This window comes from Emys orbicularis, chromosome 2 (assembly GCF_028017835.1).
Source record: "Emys orbicularis isolate rEmyOrb1 chromosome 2, rEmyOrb1.hap1, whole genome shotgun sequence".
Lineage (NCBI taxonomy): Eukaryota > Metazoa > Chordata > Testudines > Emydidae > Emys > Emys orbicularis.
Genome location: NC_088684.1, coordinates 211002517 through 211022521, shown reverse-complemented (window position 1 = coordinate 211022521; position 20005 = coordinate 211002517). Strand labels below are relative to the sequence as shown.

Here is a 20005-nt window from a genome sequence, read left to right as displayed (position 1 = left end):
CACATTACTGCCAACTCCTGAGACAGCTAAACAGGCATATGCCAACCTAATTCTCAATTCATATCTCCCAAATCCCCTATTCTAAGAAAGGCACATTACTGTGATTGAACAAAAACACTTAAATGTAAACTTGGCATTTTACCTGGATTTCAGTGCATTATATAGCCGAATGCCATCGGCCGGACCACAGATTTGTACCAGGTCCTCTCTTGTCAGCTTTAATAAATCAGCACCTGGAGAAATTCAGAAGAGCAGGATTTAGCTAGTTTCTTTTAGGACAAGGAAGTTCAAAAGAATTCAATATTCATTAAAAACAAAAAAATAACAGGAGTACTTGTGGCACCTTAGAGACTAACAAATTTGCCACAAGTACTCCTGTTATTTTTGCGGATACAGACTAACACGGCTGCTACTCTGAAACCTGTCATTAAAAACAAGTTACAAAATTGGCCCTTGAAAAACAGTGCAACTCTGCAAGATAAACACTGACAGCAAACAAAGACTAAAAGATGATTTTGATAATGCTCCTGCAAAACACACAAGTACTTGCTAACACTAAGAAATAATTACCTGATTTTCAGAGAAAGTAGCACCCCTACCTCCAGCTTAATTCAACACCTTTGAAAATCAGGTAATGTGACTGCAAAGTGTCACCTGTTTTAGTAAAAATGGTTTAAAAATATTAGACTGCTCTATAGATAATCTGGTCTTAAGCCAGTTAAACTATGATTTAAGAGATTTACACCTGGGCTAATGTGTTTCAGTCAGATGCAAAATGGAGGAAAAAAATACACCCATAGAAGTGTTGGTTTATCACAGCCTGCTGATCCTTATATTACAGTATAGCTTTTGGGACACCTTATCCTAGACTGTGCGCACTGAAAATGCTCTGGTTACATTGCTGTTCCCTAGAAAGATTGTGCATATCAGAAAATTTGGATGAAAAAGAAGTTCCTCTGACACCCATCACAGTTGCTCTATGTCCATATGTTAGCTGCATCAAGAACCTCAGAGAGTAGGGCTTCAGCATATATTTACCAAGTTCTGGCAACATGTATTGCTGTGCCACAAGATCAGCTGATGTCCACTTCACCTCCAACCTTCTCTAATTTGAGTCAGTTACCAAAGCACAGTCTCACAAATGGTATCAAGAGCCACATTTACAGAGGAATAACTATTTCTACCATATGCCAACCAATAAAAAGACTACAATATTAAGTGCAGTTCTACTCTGAAAAGTGATTATGCAAAAATGGCACCTTTCTAATAGACATATCTGCATCCTACGGTGTATTCAGTCAGATCAGCTTACGTGACAAATTTTTTTATCCTTGTAGAGCCAACACAGCGGTAACATAACATGTTCAATTCCATTTCTTTCTTGTGCAACAGAATAGTGCATTGAATTCTGATTTTAAGGCCTGTGCCCCTCTGCAGATCTATTGAAGACAGTGAGGTTATACAGATGTCACTGAGGGCATATTCTGAAAATTCAGCTCCATCTTGGCAGAGGAACTTCAGGGTCTTGATGTGTAGTGGAGAAGATGGTGCAGAAAGGTCTACATTTATTAGACACTGGGGATCTTTTTAGGAAAGGGAGACTATACAGAAGGAGTGGCTCCATCTTAATAAAAATGGAACCAGACGGATGGCACAAAATAAATTAGGTTTTGATTTGAGTTTTTAAACTAGGAGCTTGGGGGAAGAGGACAGGAGACGAGCAGTACAGAGACATCTTTCAAAGATATCAGTAATTATAAGGAATAGTACTATGTAGCCAATACAGGGTAGCACAAAATGCAACTGATCTAGACAAGGGACAGGAAAACCAGAGAAAACTTCAGAGAAATAATAGAATAAGGTGTTAAATAAAAACACAGACATCTGTCAAAAAACAAAAAACAAAACCCCCACCACCTTACAAATGTTTATGTACAAATGAGAAGCTTAAAAAGCAAAAGTAAGTGAACTAGAATTTCTCAGAACAAAAGATGATTCTGATATAATAGACATTAGAGATGTGGTGGAATGACAAAAGTTAGTAGAATACTGTAATACCTGGCTATAAACTATATAAAACAGACTGGGCCAATTAGGGAGAGTAGTTGTCTTGCATCTTAAGGATTCCATAGAGTCTAGTGAGATCATCATTCTAAGTGGAGAGGACCATGCAGCTGAATTTGTATCGATATGAATCCTAAGCTTTAAGAATGTAAATACGTAAGTACAGTTATGTTATTGGCCTCATGATCAAGAAAGGAAACCTAATGCAGAATGTTGAGAGAACACAGAGGCAGCAAAGCCTAAGAAAGAAAGAAAGGAGTTCAACTATTCACATATAAACTAAATGGCACAGCGGGGCAAAGTTTAGAGAAACACTTTCTTGACATTTTAAGTGATTGCTTATTTCTAGAACGCAAGAGGAGAGGCTATTCTCAACTTATTCTCAAGTAACACACAAGAGTTAGTTCGAAAGTGTCATTAGCTAAGCTGCTAAGTAATAGTGTGATCACAATATAATTAGGGTCAAAATTCTAGGGGGATGTAAGATACCAAAAAGTGACACAGTGACAGTTTCAGAAAGACAGATTTTAATACAACGATAAGAGTAGTCAAAAAGTCCCTAAAGACAAAACTTAAAGAAAGTAAAATCCTTAGAAGTGGCATGCATACTACCTAAGAAAACAATAGACTCAGAAGACCTGCATGCCACTGAATAAAAGGGGAACCAGGCAGCAAAGTGTAAAGCAGCGTGGTGAAATGACAAGGTTCATTAAGTTTCTTGAACTAAAACCGCTATCCTTCAAAATTTGGAAATTTGACACTAGAGAAGTCAGACAGCAGCATAAATTATAGCAGGCAATAAAGAAGGGCCAAAATGGATTTCAAAGAGCAAATAGCTAAATATGTAAAAACGAACAAAAAGTTTAGTACATCAGAAGCAGAAAGAATCAGTGATGTCTGCTAGATCACTACAGACTAAAGGAACAATCATTGGGAAGGCATATATGAGTCAGAGACCACCAGAGAAAAAAAGGCATCCAGCATTAAGCCTGGGTTTATATTTCCTCTGGAATAGAAGTTTGCGCATTTGGTATCGTCTTCTGTGGACAATGAGAACAGGAGTACTTGTGGCACCTTAGAGACTAACAAATTTGTTAGTCTCTAAGGTGCCACAAGTACTCCTGTTCTTTTTGCGGATACAGACTAACATGGCAGCTACTCTGAAACCTGTGGACAATGAGGGATTCTTAATTGATGGAATATGAGGTCTATGACATAATTCAACTACCACTCACGTTTGGCCACTGCATGCCTCCGTAAAAAGTCTCCCAGGTTGATGACAACCTCTGGGAGGTGTATAGACAATGGGATAATCCTGTAGTGATGGCACTGCTTCTAGAGCCTGATGGCTTCCTGGTACAGAGGGGATTATCACATTCCTCCCTGTTTTTATATCGTGCATAGCAGACATGTCAGGATTGGTACCATGGAATTCCAAAGAAGGACAGGAACACTATGCAGGCTAGTCTGATGCCCTCAGCTTCAAGATGGTCAAATGTAATCACAGATCCTGGACCCAGGTGTCTTGCACCTGCAGGTGGTTCATGAGGGCATCCCACCTTGTCCCTGAATTGTTTGTGATAAATGTCAGTCAGGTAGGGGACAGGCAGTTCCCTTTCTGTATGTTCACTGGATCCAGCCACATCAGCTCTTGTAGGATGTGGGACAGGACTGAGACTTTTTTGTTCACGTGGTGTCTGGACAGGGCATACACAGTTGTAAAGGCTGAAGATTAATTCTGGCAAGCAGTGTCGCATATGTACATGGCAACATGTGGCCTAAGAGCTCCAGACATGCACACACCATCATAATTGGGTTTGACTACAGGTAGTTTACCATCAACTGGAGACACTGGACTCTATGGCAGGTAGACTGGCTGATAGGGAGTTGATCACACAGCTCCTATAAACTCTCTCATCTGAGATGTTGTTAGGGATTATTTCTCATTGCTCATGTGGAGTTCTAGTTGGGGGGGGGGGGGGAACAGAGAGAAAAACTTAATCCAAGGCTGGGATCTGTATCTGATCAGCCTGTCATCCAAGTAAGGATAGACATGGATTCCCTCTCCTCAAATGTGCTCCTACTACTTCCTGGCACTTAATGAATACTCTAGGTGCCATGAAAAGGCTGAAAGGCCATGGTGTCTGTATTTGTTGAGTCTCCTCAGGTCTAAGGTAAGAAGGGGGAGGTCTTCATCCTCTTTGGAATTAGGAAATACTGAGAGTAGAAGCCTCTTCCCTTGCATTTCTTTGGAACTTCCTCTATGGTTTCTAAAAGCAAGGTGGCCACCTCTGATTGCATGAGAGGGGCAGGGGTGAAGAGTGGAAGTAGATGGGGTAGCCATGGAAAGAATCTCTAACACCCATCTGTCCGATATAATGGCAGACTATGCCCAGTGGAACAGGCAAGGTGGCTTTGGAAGGTAATGCTCATTTGACCAGTTCTGATGTGGTTCCCAACCATGCAATCAAATTTGCTGGCATGTGGCATGTCATAGGAGCGGTGTGCATTGCCGAAGAGGAAGAAGGTTGGCGCCCTATCATACCATGGTATTTTCTATGCCTGATATTCAGGATGCTTGTGCTGGTATGCGGGCATCCAAGGCCTCATCTGAAGGTGAGGACCGTATGGCTTGTGATATGGTGCTGGGGTGTGATTCCCTGGGGAATTTAAGGTGGCCTTTGAGTCTTAATGAGTACAGAGCACAAAGGTTAAGTCTTCAATTGTGACCTTTACCTCTCTTGGGATACCCAATACTTGGAGCCACAAAGTTCTGCACATCACCACAGATCTCACCACAGTGCTGGAGATGTTAATTGTGACTTGGTGTGTCATCCAGGCTACCAGTTGACACAACTTCAACCTTGATTATGTTTCTTACCACCTCTCTGGCATCTTGTGGAGCACTGCAAGAAGGGGGGGGGGGGGGGGTCACCTTGTCCTAGGTTAAGAAGTTATATTAGGCCAGTAAGACCTGGCAGTTGGCTGCATGCAATTGTAGAGAGAGGCAGAAAAGTGTGACTTTCTCCCAAAGAGGTCAAACCTTTTCAAGACCATGTCAGAGTCAGACTTTAAGGTCAGAAGGGACCATTATGATCATCTAGTCTGACCTCCTGCACAATGCAGGCCGCAAAATCTCACCCACCCATGTCTTTGATGGTACTCTTGCTCAACTTAGATTTCTCCTGTACCACGAACACAACTAAGGAGCCTAGGTTGGGTGAATACAGAAATACTCAAACCTTGTTAAAAGGTATTTGGTACCTCTTCTCAACCCATTTCATGGTGGGCATTATTGTGGCTGCCACAGGGCCTAGTTGGGTCAAGCAGCCCCTTCTTTCTCAGAATGGTAATATTATCCAGGCCAAGAACTGATAGGATCTCATATAATTTGGTATTTCTCTTCTACCACTGCTGTCTCTACCTCCATACTTCCAGTAACCTGCAGAGGGAGTTCCTGGAATATTTTAAAGTCATCAGGCATTGGTACCAATGCCAAGGATACTGCCTTTTCAGGAGATGAAGCTAAGAGGTTCCTTAAGTGGCAATATGGGGTGCTGGTGTTGCTCTACCCTAGGATCTGGTTCCTCCCAATATTCCAGCATACATGGTCTGGCCAGAGATGCTGAAAGGGAGCGTGACCTCTTTCTCTATTACAGTGAAGACCGGTTCCCCAATGCCTGAGATGGTGGCATTACTGTTGACTCTTGCCAGTCTTGCGGTTGTGGCTGATCCCTGTAGGGGATTCTGGCAAGACGCTGCATGGTACTGACTCTCCAAACCTCTCAGCTTGAAGATGGGAAGAATGTATGCCCAAGTCATAGTGAGGAGGAGACAACTTCTCTAGGAGCAACAACGACTTACATGGCACTCTCAGTACCACGGTTTGTACCAGTACCAGCAAGTCCTTTGGCACTGGTGGTTTTTCCAAGTCTACCTTGAGCTTATTCACCATGGTCGGTGTTGATGCTGAGGGGGTAGGTCCTGGAGCCAGGTTCAGTGCTGGTGTGGTCTTGGGTGCCACAAGCTTCTCCATTTCCCTAGCCCTCAATGCTATGCAAGGCCTGGTGGATTTCTCTGCAGAGGCTTTGCATTACCTGTCTTTATGGGAGGACACCGAAAGTTCTGTCTGGAGTCTCTACCACTATGCTTTAAACAACCTGTTGGTGCTGGACTTTGACAGTTGGTGGTCCCTGTTTTGATGCTGATGATATCTGCTTTGGTGCCATGGCAGCTGTGCCCTGTTTCTTTCTTGGTGCTGTTTTGCCCACACTGGTATCTTGTCTGCTGTGGAGGGTGCTGAATGAGCCTGGCTTGTCCTCTAGCAAGATTTTAGAGCTCGTCTCCTCAGGCCCTAAGACAGACCTTTATGGATTGTTCTGGAAAGTGGAGTTTGACCCTTGTGTCTTATGACTTAACATATCCTAGCAGGAAACGTCAGGCACATTGAACATCTGCTTGGTACGTGTGATTCTCCAAGGCAGAAGAGGCACCTACTGCATCCATCTTTTAGGGGGACTAGTCCAGTGCGGCATGAACAGGGCTTGAAGCCTACAGGTTTCAAGTCTGTCATGTTAAGGAGCAATTTTAAAGGGGCGGGGGTTTAACCTCCAATACCCTGTCCAGTCAAGTGAATAGGATCCCAGCAGTTGAAGAGGAAGGTAATCAAAGGAGTTCTGAAGAAGTTCACAAGATTTGAAGAAGGTTGAGCCAAATCTATGGTCAGACATTCGCCACGTTCCATTGTGCTGCCACAGGTGGTAAGAACGGACTGGCCATTCCACTCTTTATGCCCTCACATGGGAGCACTGAACTAGACAGACCACGAGTCTAATCCAGTGTGTCGATTCATTTTCTTCCTAAATAAGGAGTGAATTAGCATTTGAGTCTGTGAACCATCATTACTGGTGGTGATGCAGAAGAAAGAAAGAAAACCCAGTTTCACTTTCAGGTGTCAGGTTGAGTTTGTAGAGCTGGCAGTTAAAGGCAGCTTTTTCCCTGTAAACTGAACGTTTGGCCTAGAAATCAGAAAGACACTAAATATTCAACCCCATGATGCTATTTTTACAGAGTAATTTTTCAGAGAAGACACTCACTCAAAACTTGAGGGAAAACTCTAAATAGACATTAAAAAAAAATACCTGAGAAATTTGAAAAAAGCCTTGTATAGGTAGAGAACCTATGTTTGAGTAACCACTGCTGAGTTTCCTGGATTGTGGCTGAAGGCTGAAGTTGCTGTGAGAAACAGGGTTGAAGAAGACAATTTTGATGTTAAATTGTTTTTATAAAACAAAAGTCAACTAATTTTGTTACATTATTAAAAACAATTAAGTATCTCATTTCCTTTCATCAGAACACATCAATAATGAAATCAGTATGAATCACCTCCACTTCACTGATTATTCAGCAATTAGGTACAAGGTTTGCATTGTGTAATGAAGACCAAACAGCAATATAGATACTCACATCTCCAGACCCTTGAGAAGTTCCATCTCCTTGATGATTTGGGGAGGAAGAATTGCTACGGTGGAGAGGTGGAACAAAAATAATGATATTACTGGATTTTTAAAAGTTAAGAGAATAAAAACATTCAAGCATTACTGATAAAGGTAACCTTCAATTTCCAAAATGATAAAAGAAAGTCCCTATTTTATGGCAGCAGCATGATTCCTAGGTTAAAGACCACTCAGGGAATAAACTGGTCTGGTGGAGATATGCTGTAAGAAAGAGGAATATCATCACTTAGACTGTGCAAATCACTTGGTTCCTAATCTAATCCCTGCTAGTCAACTGAAAAAGCAGCACCCATAATAAACTCACACATCCAACCATCTATCTTAAAAGGAAGAAATGAATAGTGGTCACAGGATTGAAGAGGTAAGAGAGGTGCTGTCCATCCTCTGATGCACAGGGTCAGTCACAAAAAAGGTAGAGATGCCAGGATCAGCTTTCTGAACACCCTGAAAAAAATTAGTGGTTCTCCTGAATGTTGCATTAGTGACAGTAAATTACACCAATACTTCACATTTATATAGCACCTTTCACCCCAGTTTCTTATATTTTATACATATGGCACCATTGCAGAGGCCTCTGACATGGAGGGCATCAGTCAACCAGAGCAAAACATGAGATACAATAGTAGGCTAACCTCTACTCTTACATAACATTCAGATCAGATAGTCTTTCAGATTAGACTTTAAAAACTGAACCTGATATAGATACTGGCATGGAGCTCTATTTTGAGGCTTAAACTAAAGGATGTGCCAACCATACCAAAATGTGAAACACATTTCTACAAGACAAATGAAATATTTAAAACCTGATATTTAGATTACTAAGCAATCCTTTCCAGCAGAGCCTATAACTTTCTGAGCTACTGTGGGTACTTTAAGCTTTTCTCTGCAGAAAACACTTCTGTCAAACAAACATTCTTCTTCCCCCCAACACCCCCATTAGGCCAGGTCTGAAGGGTAAAATCTGTAATCTGCCACTGTCACGGCATCTCCTTCCCAAACACCATCATAAACAAAGAGATGCATATTAATGTTTTCTGTAAGTGCTTCAACTACAGCACCTACTGCCAGTAAGCCACCACACTTGAAGATGAAAAAGTAGAAAGACAAAAGAAAGGCGGGGAGAAAAAGACAACACTCTTGATCATAAATCTTCCCCTAGGTCCCTCATCTTTAGTTGTGCTATCTCACCTGACTCTCACCTCCCCCCCCTTAAATGAAGGAAGGAAGATAAGTAATTGATTTAGCAGCTATTACTGGTATTTCACTGTGAATTTCATAGATTAGATTTACTGTAGTATCCCCCTTCCCTTACAGGAATAAAGCTATAGTGGTACAAGCACTTATACCAATATTACTGTCCACACGAGGGGGGTTGTACTGCTGTAACTTCGCTGATACAGTTTAAGTAATCCGACTTTTGTGTAGATAAGGCCTTAGTAAGTACCCCGGTTAAAAGGAAAAGAACTTGCTATGAATTGTGCTACGGTCAATAAGTTAAGTTTCCAGCAATGGATACTGAGCAGGGAAAATATGATTCCTGGGGCTGGAGGAATAATTTTACAATTGAAAAAAATAATGCCAAAAGTTTCAGAGTTCTGAAAAATGTTGGCCAAAGTTCTACATTTCCCCCCACTCAACTTAATTTTGGGGATTCGTAGTCAAGCTTTCATATTTATACATAATCTACATTCAAATTAAAGGAAAATGCTTTAAGCATAAGATTGATTTTTTAAAAATACTTCAAATTAAACTACAGAAAAGAAACTTACCTGTCTGGGACACTGTAGGTACTATGTTGAGCAGAGGTAAAAGTTGGTGTTGGGGTAGGGCTATTGTTTACAAATGCCGTAGGAGTATCAGGCCATGGTGAGCACTGAAGATAGAGAAAAGAATTAAACAATAAGTTTATCGTAAAATCTTGTCACTTTGGCATGTAGTCCTACACTGAAAAGCCCTGAGTTCACTCTTGTTGAATTTTAATCTGAGTTTTCAAATTAAGTTTCCCCCACCCCACTTGTTCCATGCATGTATCTGATCCTGACCAGGAATTTTAACTAAACCAAAGCTGTTTTACTTATTTTTTCTGTTCCACGAAGGAGATTCCTATTTATTATTAACTTGATTATTGCTTTCTAATGACACAGTGAAGGTGGTGGGGATGGAGCTGATGGAAGGACTGCAGAGATTATTAAGTTCATTAAAAAAAAAAAAAAAAAAAAAACCATCTGAAATCCGCACAAATCAACCCCAATAGGCAGCAAATGGCTACAAGAAGGTTCTGGGATAAGGAGTATAAGCAAAGCTGAGAAACCAGATTTCAGTACTCAGTCCATAAGCTTAAAAGGTGCCTACCCTGACAGTGCTCACATCAGCTGTTTGTCTAGCAGCATTTCTTTTTCAAACAATCATTCTTTGGACTGAAATTTAAGAGTTATTTCGTAGAAGACTAAATTGATGCCCACTTGCAGTTTTGCTTTCTTTCATGCTAAGCTGGGAGTTTTATTCATGAAGTAGTAATTCATCACAAGCATTTACTGATAAACCCACTATCAAGTTAGGTCAATTTTTTTAAAATCTACCAGCCAGGATAAAGGCCCTTTAAAATAACACTGGTGTTTAGTGCTCCAAATGCTTTATTATAATCTATTAAAAATAAAATTAATTTTTAAAAAAGATTTAGCTTTTAATAAGGAAAAGTGCAAGGACACATGGATAAACTGTAAAACAAGCAGCCAAACAAAGATTAAATGAACTGAAGGCCAAGACCATGCTAGACATGCCAACACAGGTTTCTGATACACTCTTCACGATTGTCCGTTAACCCAAATATAAGCGAAAGTTTCTTTAAGGCAGTTTTTAAAGCTATTTCTTGTCCCTGAAAAGCAAGAGCTAAACAGTAAGTCCCAGAATTTAACAGGTGCCTACACTTCAAACATGGAAGATTCAGTGAACTTGAAATCCCTCGTATGTTTGAGTACTGAAAGGCCCTTTTTATCGACAATAAACATGAGAAAAATCTTATGCTGCCTGCACGTTTTTTTGACATGCTTATTAATCTTTTTGTGCTGGAAGTCCGTCTTTCACTTGCCAGCAATGAGTACACCAAAAATCCTAAAACTGGTTGATGTTCCTAGAGACACTGCTTGGGGCCTCAAAAGCTGGAAAACTTGGAAATCACATATACAGTGGACTCACTCTAGAGGGGGATTTGTGATCTTATAACTTTTATTAATACAAAGAATGTCACATTGTTACCATGTACAGATATAGCCGACACTGGCATACTAGACTGCGACGTCACTCCTACTAAACTTGATGGTTCACTGTTACCTGGTACTCCCCCACCCATTCTGTCATATCTACCTGACGTCTCTCATCATAAACTAAGACTCTAAGCTCTCAGGGACAAGGACTCTATTATGTGTGTACACAGCACCTAACACAATGAGGCTTTGATCCCTAATTGTGAGCTTTAGGCACGACCACAATACAAATAATAAACTAACGAGCCATCTATTTCTCTAGCACTAAGCGGAAAGTTTAGAGGGTGGAAGATTTCTGACATCCCTAAAACGTGACATGGCCAGGATACTACCTCCTGTCTGTGCTCTAGTGAGGCAATTTTCTGTATGTACTTACCACTAGGACATTGTGTTTTGAGCTGTTTTGATTTTAATACAACTTATAGTAGATTTCTTTAGTTAAAGCTGCCAAAGGTTTTTTAATTTTAACTTTTTAGCATTTACACCAAATCAGAATAACCTGAGACTCTGGTGTTCTGGAAGTAACATTGCACAGTGGGCTTTTGACTAGCCTTAAGGAGAAATAAAAAAAACATTCAGTTCAGTTGGGACAGTGGGGTAATTTCCTTTGAAGATTCTCAAATTCTCAATCCCCAAAGTCCAAGAGACTTCACTATAAACAAGACAAGAATTACATCTGTCTTACTCTTTGGCTGCTTTCCTGAAGTGTTACTGTTCAAAAAACTTGAATTTTCTGATACCATAATTTGTGATAAAATACTATGCGATAGGGCCCTACCAAATTCACGGTCCATTTCAGTCAATTTCACGGCCATAGGATTTTTAAAACCTTAAATTTCATGATTTCAGCTATTTAAATCTGAAATTTCACAGTGTTGTAATTGTAGGGCTCCTGACCAAAAACGAGTTATGGGGGCGGGGGAGGGGGGTTGCAAGGTTATTGTAGGAAGGGTTGCGGTACTGCTATCCTTACTTCTGTGCTGCTGCTGATGGCGGCGCTGCCTTCAGAGCTGGGCAGCTGGAGCAGCAGCAGTTGCTGGCCGGGAGCCCAGCTCTGAAGGCAGAGCTACCACAAGTAGCAGCACAGAAGTAAGAATGGCATGATATGGTATTGCCATCCTTCTGCACTGCTGCCTGCAGAGCTTGGCCCTCCGTCAGCAGCTGCCACTCTCCAGCCACTCAGCTCTGAAGCACAGAAGTAAAGATGATATGGTATGGTATTACCACACTTACTTTTGCGCTGCCCCATAAAATAACCTTGTGACCCCCCTGCAACTCGCTTTTGGGTCAGGACCTCCAATTTCAGAAATGCTGGTCTCCCTGGTGAAATCTGTAGAATATAGGGTGAAAGTGCACAAAACACCAGATTTCACAGTTCGTGACACATTTTTCGTGGCTGTGAATTTGGTAGGGCCGTAGCGATAATGCTTACTCGGTCCTTTTCCAGTACTCTAAACATACACAGAGTTACAACATACTTGTTTTGCTTAAATTTTCAAGGTTCCCCCCACAAAATGAGGAATATTTACTAGGGCAGTCAAGCAATTAAAAAAAATGAATCGCTCGATTAATTGCACTGTTAAATAATAGAATACCATTTATTTAAATATTTTTGGATGTTTTCTACATTTTCAAATATATTGATTTCTATTACAACACAGAATACAAAATGTACAGTGCTCACTTTATATTTTATTACAAATATTTGCACTGTAAAAATAAAAGATAGTATTTTTCAATTCACCTCATACAAGTACTGTAGTGCAATCTCTATTGTGAAAGCGCAACTTACAAATGTAGATTTTTTGTGTGTGTTACATAATTGCACTCAAAAACAAAACAAGGTAAAACTTTAGAACCTGCAGGTCCATTCAGTCCTATTTCTTGTTCAGCCAATCGCTTAGAGAAACAAGTTTGTTTACATTTACGGGAGATACCGCTGACTGCTTCTTATTTACAATGTCACCTGAAAGTAAGAACAGGCGTTCGCGTGGCACTTTTGTAGCCAGCATTGCAAGGACTGTGCCAGATATGCTAAACATACATATGCCCCTTCATGCTTTGGCCACCATTCCAGAGGACATGCTTCCATACGTATGATGCTCCTTAAAAAAATTAATGTGTTAATTAAATTTGTGACTGAATTCCTTTGGGAAGAATTGTATGTCTCCTGCTCTGCTTTACCCACATTCTGCCATATATTCCATGTTATAGTTGTCTCGGATGATGACCCAGCATGTTAGTTTTAAGAACACTTTCACAGCAGATTTGACAAAACGCAAAGAAGGTACCAATATGAGATTTCTAAGGATAGATACAGCACTCAACCCAAGGTTTAAGAATCTGAAGTGCCTTCCAAAATCTGAGAGGGATGAGGTGTGGAGCATGCTTTCAGAAGTCTTAAAAGAGCAACACTCAGATACGGAAACTACAGAACCTGAACCATCAAAAAAGAAAATCAACCTTCTGCTGGTGGCATCTGACTCAGATGATGAAAATGAACATGCGTTGGTCTGCTCTGCTTTGGATTGTTATCAAGCAGAACCCGTCATCAGCATGGACGCATGTCTTCTGGAATGGTGGTTGTAGCATGAAGGGACATATGAATTTTTAGCGCATCTGGCACGTAAATATCTTGCGACGCCGGCTACGACAGTTCCATGCTGTTTTCACTTTCAGGTGACATTGTAAACAAGAAGTGGGCAGCATTATCTCCTGCCAATTGTAACCAAACTTGTTTGTCTTAGCAATTTGCTGATGTAGGACTGAGTGGACTTGTAGGCGCTAACGTTTTACATTGCATTCAAAAATAAAGTTATTTTTTGTACATAATTCTACATTTGTAAGTTCAACTTTCATGATAAAGAGATTGCACTACAGTACCTGTATTCGGTGAATTGAAAAATACTATTTCTTGTTTATCATTTTTTACAGTGCAAATATTTGTAATCAAAAATAATATAAAGTGAGCACTGTACACTTTGCATTCTGTTGCAATAGAAATCAATATATTTGAAAATGTAGAAAAACATCCAAAAATATTTAATAAATTTCAATTAGTATTCTATTAACAGTGCGATTAATTGAGATTAATTTTTTTTAATCCGAGTTAATTTTTTTGAGTTAATCACGTGAGTTAACTGCAATTGGCAGCCCTAATAGTTACACAATTTGCACATTAAAAGCTGTATGTTGCTCTCACTGTGCCACTTTACATTAAGCCATGCTGCCATTACTGTTCACAATATATTAAAATGATCAAGAAAATGAATATACAAGACAGCCAGTCAGAGGCAAGACAATGATATTTGTGTCCACAACTGCACAGTAAAGTGGTTGCTACTTATCAAACATCTTCTGTTTGACATCAAAATAGTAAAACAAATGAATATCCCTAATTTCAGTGTAATGACTTTCAAAAACAACTAACATTCTCAACCTTTCAATGATCTAATATTTGTTCACCCTTACTTTCTTTTAAGCCACTGACTTCAGACCCTAAAGTCTCACATGAACTTCATTTCTCTTTAAATAGCCTTGTTTTATAGAAAGTTTGTTTATATAAGAATTGATTAAATAAAATATTACATGACAACAGCAAGATAGATGTCAGCATTGTTATATACATCTATGATGTCTTGCAGAAGAACCAGAAATACTTTCCAACAAGCCACAGTTGCTTTAATCACATCTGCAATAACTAAAACTTGTATCCATGGAACAATCCTCCATTATTCTGTCTTGTAATATGCCAGGGTAGATAAAAATCATTTAAAAAAAAAAAAGTTTTTGATAAAATACTTTGAGGGGAAAAAAAACCTATCTAAAGATACATTGTAGCTCAAAGATATCACATCATGGAATAGGGATTATAAATTCTAATTCTATAGTATGAGACAATATATTCATGTAATGTTTAAGAAAAGTTTTGTAAAGGAGTTCCAATAGTTCATGGATTAGAGACCTTTGGAGCCACTTCCCAGAGCTGTTTTCTCCCTACTCTCAGAACACTGAAATTCACTCTGAATTTATGCTTTGAGAAGGTACCTAAAAAGTCAAAGATTGTGGGTCCTGTGAGAAGTTCACTCCCTATCCAAAGTATCATAACTACAGCAGAGAACAAAGAAAGAATTAGAGGCCTTTTTATGACTACCCAAAATAAGATCCTTATTCTCAGGAACAGAGTCACTTTTCAGATTTAGAGTGTGCTGCTTGATCAGCATGACTATTTATAGAGCCCCCATAATGGCATGTCAAAGAACATATAAAAATATAGGGTTCCTATCCCAAATACCTTTTAGTCTAACATGACAATATACAATTAAAAATTCTGTTCATGTAATGAGTTACTTTAAACACAGAGTCAGAAAATGAGGATGTTACTGTCCCCAGAATGCTAAATCAGCCATGCTGCACATCTTGTACTTTTGGCATGTAACTTGAATATATTAAAAGATGCATTTAAGAAGAAACGAGCATAAAAGAAGTACTAGGTACATGCTATAGGGCCAAGCAAAGTTTACTATGATAACCTTAAAATTAAGTATAACCCACCCATATACTTTATACTGCATCGTTTGGCTTTGTTTCTCCAGAGGAGTGGAAGAGAATGTAGCAGTGTGGAGGAAGGAGATATGGTCACATGGAGGATCTTACTTGGATACTGAGTGTCTGCACATGTACAGAGAGTAGGGCATGGTAACTCAAAGACCCAGAAACTTCCAGAACAGAGTGGTAGTTACCAGACATTCTCAGTTGCTGTTCTGAGGCTGTATAGGAAGTTTTCACTGTGGGCTACTCACCTAGCAGTCATATTCTAGTCACCCTCGGAGAGCTGAGCCAACCAGAGAGCAGTGGATGGGGTGGTTATAAACAGAGGTGTTAAAAGTAGCCCCATGGACTCAACAGGTGATAGTCTCATGGTTCTGTGTCAATCTGCTGTGAGGGCTGGGTCCCAATCCCTGTACCACCTTGGACACGGGCTGCAGATTTCCGTTTCCCCACAACTGAGAGCACCTGTCAGCTATTAACCCAAGGCTTAGAATGCTGCTAGCTGTGGAGGCCCGCATTGTTTGCTGACAGGGTTCTAAAGTGTTTGAAAGGACTGAAATGCTGCCATTTCTCAGGCTCTGAAGAGTCCAGGTGATATACTGTGGTCACGCTACAAAGAGCGAGAAAGCACCTGTTTGAAGATCAGAGGGGAATGCGTTTTGATAGGTGCACTAATGTACAGAAAACGTTATGTTAAAACCTTGTATTTGAATGTTTGTAACAGAAATAAAAGGGGGAAGTCTGTATAAGGAACACCAGCAGATTTACTGTTTAATAGCTTTTATTTAAAAGTTATTCACAGCATTCCAAATACTATTTACCATGTTTTATGCTGTTTACAAGTGTTTTGTGTGCATTAAATGTTTGTTTTACTAAGAAAATGTATGGTACTCGCTCTCTGAAGCTGCCTGGGAACTATTAGCATCCATTTATCAAGGTTTACATAAAATAGCCCTGAAGTTTAACTGTCATGTGTTTCTGAAAAGTCCTTACAAGACAGAACTCTAGCCTGTGCTTCAGCAAAGAGTTAAGCTGAGGTGCAGTATAGTTAGACACAATATTGCATGAGCAGCCCATGTTCCCCATTACATAAACACCAAGTCAAAAACTGAAGTGTACTATGAACTGAAGTTTTTGTATTCCAATTAACTTTTGTTTAAAAGAATTAAGCTCTGTACAGTACAAGCCTTACACTTGCAAAACTTAACATTCAGCATATTATAAACTCCACACTTGCAAAGATTAGAAATGTTTGAGTATGGCTCATAACAGAGCCCTTTAATCACTGAAAGCCTTCAGCCTGTAGTTCTACAGGACCTCCCTTGAGACAGAGAAGACACGAACTGCAGGATTAAAAAACAACAACAAGTCTCCTGGGCTTAAAGAGTCTTGACTACAAGGGAAGAAAGAGAGCAGTGAAGACCTAATGAAATCATTATGAAAAGGGCTAGGTCCATTTTTGCCAAATGTAAGGGAAGTTCTATCTTTCTCTAGAGACTAAGCTCTGGCTTTCCAGCACTTAAGAGGGATGCAAACTGGAGATCTCCTTCCCACAGGACGACACCTGCCTGACAACTAGCAGCAGCAACAATATGCACTTAGCAGGAGGCCACATCCAAAAAGAGATTCACTGAGCACGGGGAGAACTCCCTGGGCATTACCATACTCTAAAATACTTTAATTTAGTCAGAAAGGAAAAAGAGGTTCAAAAACGTAAACATTGGAAGTCGAGCCTTGCCATCTGAAAGAGCTGCCTCCACTTAATTAGAAATGTTAACATGCTTTATAGGGAGAGACACATGTTGAGCACTGATTTTTTTTTTCCCCCCCTGTATACATCTGCTGATGGACATCCTGCCCAGCAGCAGAAGAATGTCTGGGTTGACAACGGATGCTGCAGAAGAAATGCAACAGCTTCAACTAAGGAACTAGGTATTCTGGGTTGCCAATATTTTACTATAAACTTTAGGTAATTCCAGACAACCCAGTGTTTACTACAGCATCAGGTAAAACAAAATTCTCCAAAGAATTCATCCCACTGTTTACAGTGCTCGATTATAGCGCCTCAGTTGTGTGGGGGCATTTCATAAACAAAGAATGAACAGGTCCCTTGCCTTGAGAAATGTACAAGCTGAATTTTGAATAGCACACAAAGGGATGACAAAGTGGGGAGGGAAATACTGATGGACAAAAGTCAGCTAATTGTCACCTAAGTGCTTTAGGGGAAGAGGTGTCAAGGAAATACGAACAAAACTTGCTTGTTCAGTGAATTAAGTCAAATAATTGACTTTCACAGGTGGACATTAATATATGACCAAATTTACCAACAGGTAGATGCAGGATCATGACTTGCCCAAACAAATAAGTTGCTAAGATCTATCTTAGAAATAAAGATATTGGAAAATATTTATCGTTCACCATAAGTGTCAGTTTAAACACCTGGAAGGTTAAAACTTGATAGGGAAAGTGTAAAATATACATATTTGCTTCTTTTAAGCAGATAGATACAGGATTAAAGAGAGGGTCCACATGCTGTGAGAAAAAGTAGTGCTCAATAACATTAAGCCTTGCTGTATCTGACGGAAGCACAAGGAGAACAAGATGCGGAGAGCCAGAGGAAACAAAGTAATATTACTACAAACAACCTCTCTGCAACAATACACGGGGCTTTAAAAGTACAGATGTATATGGAAACTTACATTAAACGCAGGTGGAAATATGGGACAAAACATATATGCTGTAACTAAATTTTGCTATTATCTTTACTTTCACTGATTACATATATATAAAGAAAGCAAATAGCTTTTAAAAAACATCTAGCTATTTCAATAAAGGAAATGCAGGTGTAAACTGAAAGATTTTTTTTTTTTTTTTTTTTTAATTATTAAAGAGTCACGCAGTCCCTCTGCAACAATTTGTCTTAAGTGTTAGATTTAGGAAGCATTCCTCACTGAAACAGAGTAATTGGTGTAAACAAGAGTGAATGAAATTAAGCCAAGGCAGTCAAAATGTTTTTATTTTTGATCATGGAAGTTTCTCCTATATCTAACACTGCACAAGGTATCTTGCACAATGAAAAGGTAAGCAGAAGTCCCTTACAGTGCCTCGCTTTGCCAGAGAATCACCGCAGTCTGCTGGCAAAGTCCGCTTGCTGGACTTTTTCTGCTCATGTTCAACTGCATCTTCAATTATAGGCTCAAGCCTCATCTGGACAAACACCAAAGATTTGGATCAATTTCTTTTCATTATACAGTGAGGAAAGATCTAAAAGCCTTTTAAAAACTTTTGCAATCTTTAGAAAACTGTATAGAACGCACTGGTGTTTAAATAAAAAGAAAATGCAAAAACCCAGTGAGGCTCTAGCCATAAACTCAGTAGTCTCTAAAAACATGGTTTTGAGCTCAAATTTGACATGTATAAATAAATCCTAAACCCGTTTTTGTTTTTTAGCTGCAAGGTTTTTAGATCTGTACATGAGACTTGTTTTAGAATTCAGCACAAACAGTGCTCTATCCAAGGGTATTTGAATACAATATCTACTATATAGGCAAGTGTAATTTACTCAGGAGAATCTTAAAGGTTACTGGTGTTTTTCTTTGGGACAAGTTTGTCATATTAAAAAGCCTACCTTTGTCTATGTATGCTGTAACTCTCCCCCCATTTTGAGAATATAATTTATTTACTGCTAATATTTCATATATTGTATATAGATAATTTTTCTTCATAAATACATGCAGTTCCGTCATGTTACCTCTGAGAGGATTGTGGTGTCGTACGAAGGTTGATACTTTTCTTTTTCATGTGCAGTTCGCTTCTCCATCTTTTCTCTGTCTGTTTTCTGTTTCCTGTCTGCTCCTTTTGGCTAAAAATGAATAGTTAAATGAACAAGCAGACAGAAAGCAGCTTTGCAACTGAAATATGGACCTAAAAATCAGCCATTATAATGTAAACATGTTTTCTATGTCTAAAAAATGTACTGGGGACCATTATTTACAACTATTACCTTAAAAACTTTGATTTGGCAGCTGGCTGAATGCAAATGATCTGTGTATTCTCCATTTTCAGTCTGCTTAAAAGTGTCAACCTGAATCCTAAAAGGAACTCCTTTTTCACCTCCATGTTTACGTGGGGTAAACTCAGTGCTGATGCAATGTACCTGAAAAACAAAGTGAAGCTGTATTCCATTCTGGGCATATTCTTAATACTTTTGCCACTACCATTATATAAATTTCTCTGACAGGGTGAGCAACAATTTATGGCTTACTCAGGAAATGAAACTGGAAATCCAAGGGAGGTAGGAACAAATTCCTGTATCTTTGCCAGCCGCACAGGCTTGGAAGTCAGGTTTAAACCTGTCCCTATTTACTATCAATACATCACCTATATACTCCCCAGAAAGTAATACTTTAACTCCTACATCTTTCACAACATTAAACAACTGTTGTGGATCTCATCATATGTTACTAAAAAAATCCCTCTCAAATTCTTATACGGGATCTTAAAAGAAATATAAGAGCAGAACAACTACATCAATCATGATGAATAAATTCAAAGATTTTTCCAGGTATTAGTGCACAGTGGTATAATTTAGCTAGCTTGAACATTAAGATT

At 39.4% G+C, this 20005-nt stretch overlaps 1 protein-coding gene across 2 annotated transcripts in view; it reads right to left on the bottom strand.

The window, feature by feature from the left end:
* Positions 1–20005, bottom strand: part of UBP1 (upstream binding protein 1) — a 48914-nt gene that overhangs the window by 6742 nt on the left and 22167 nt on the right. The window contains exons 6-12 of one of the 2 annotated variants that reach the window (XM_065398589.1): positions 19398–19550; positions 19146–19256; positions 18494–18601; positions 9350–9453; positions 7531–7585; positions 7206–7299; positions 143–233 (exon numbers count right to left, since the gene is read on the bottom strand). In XM_065398589.1, coding sequence (XP_065254661.1) covers positions 143–233; positions 7206–7299; positions 7531–7585; positions 9350–9453; positions 18494–18601; positions 19146–19256; positions 19398–19550 — 716 coding nt within the window. The remainder of the gene's footprint in view (positions 1–142; positions 234–7205; positions 7300–7530; positions 7586–9349; positions 9454–18493; positions 18602–19145; positions 19257–19397; positions 19551–20005) is intronic. The other variant, XM_065398590.1, reaches the window with a different exon arrangement.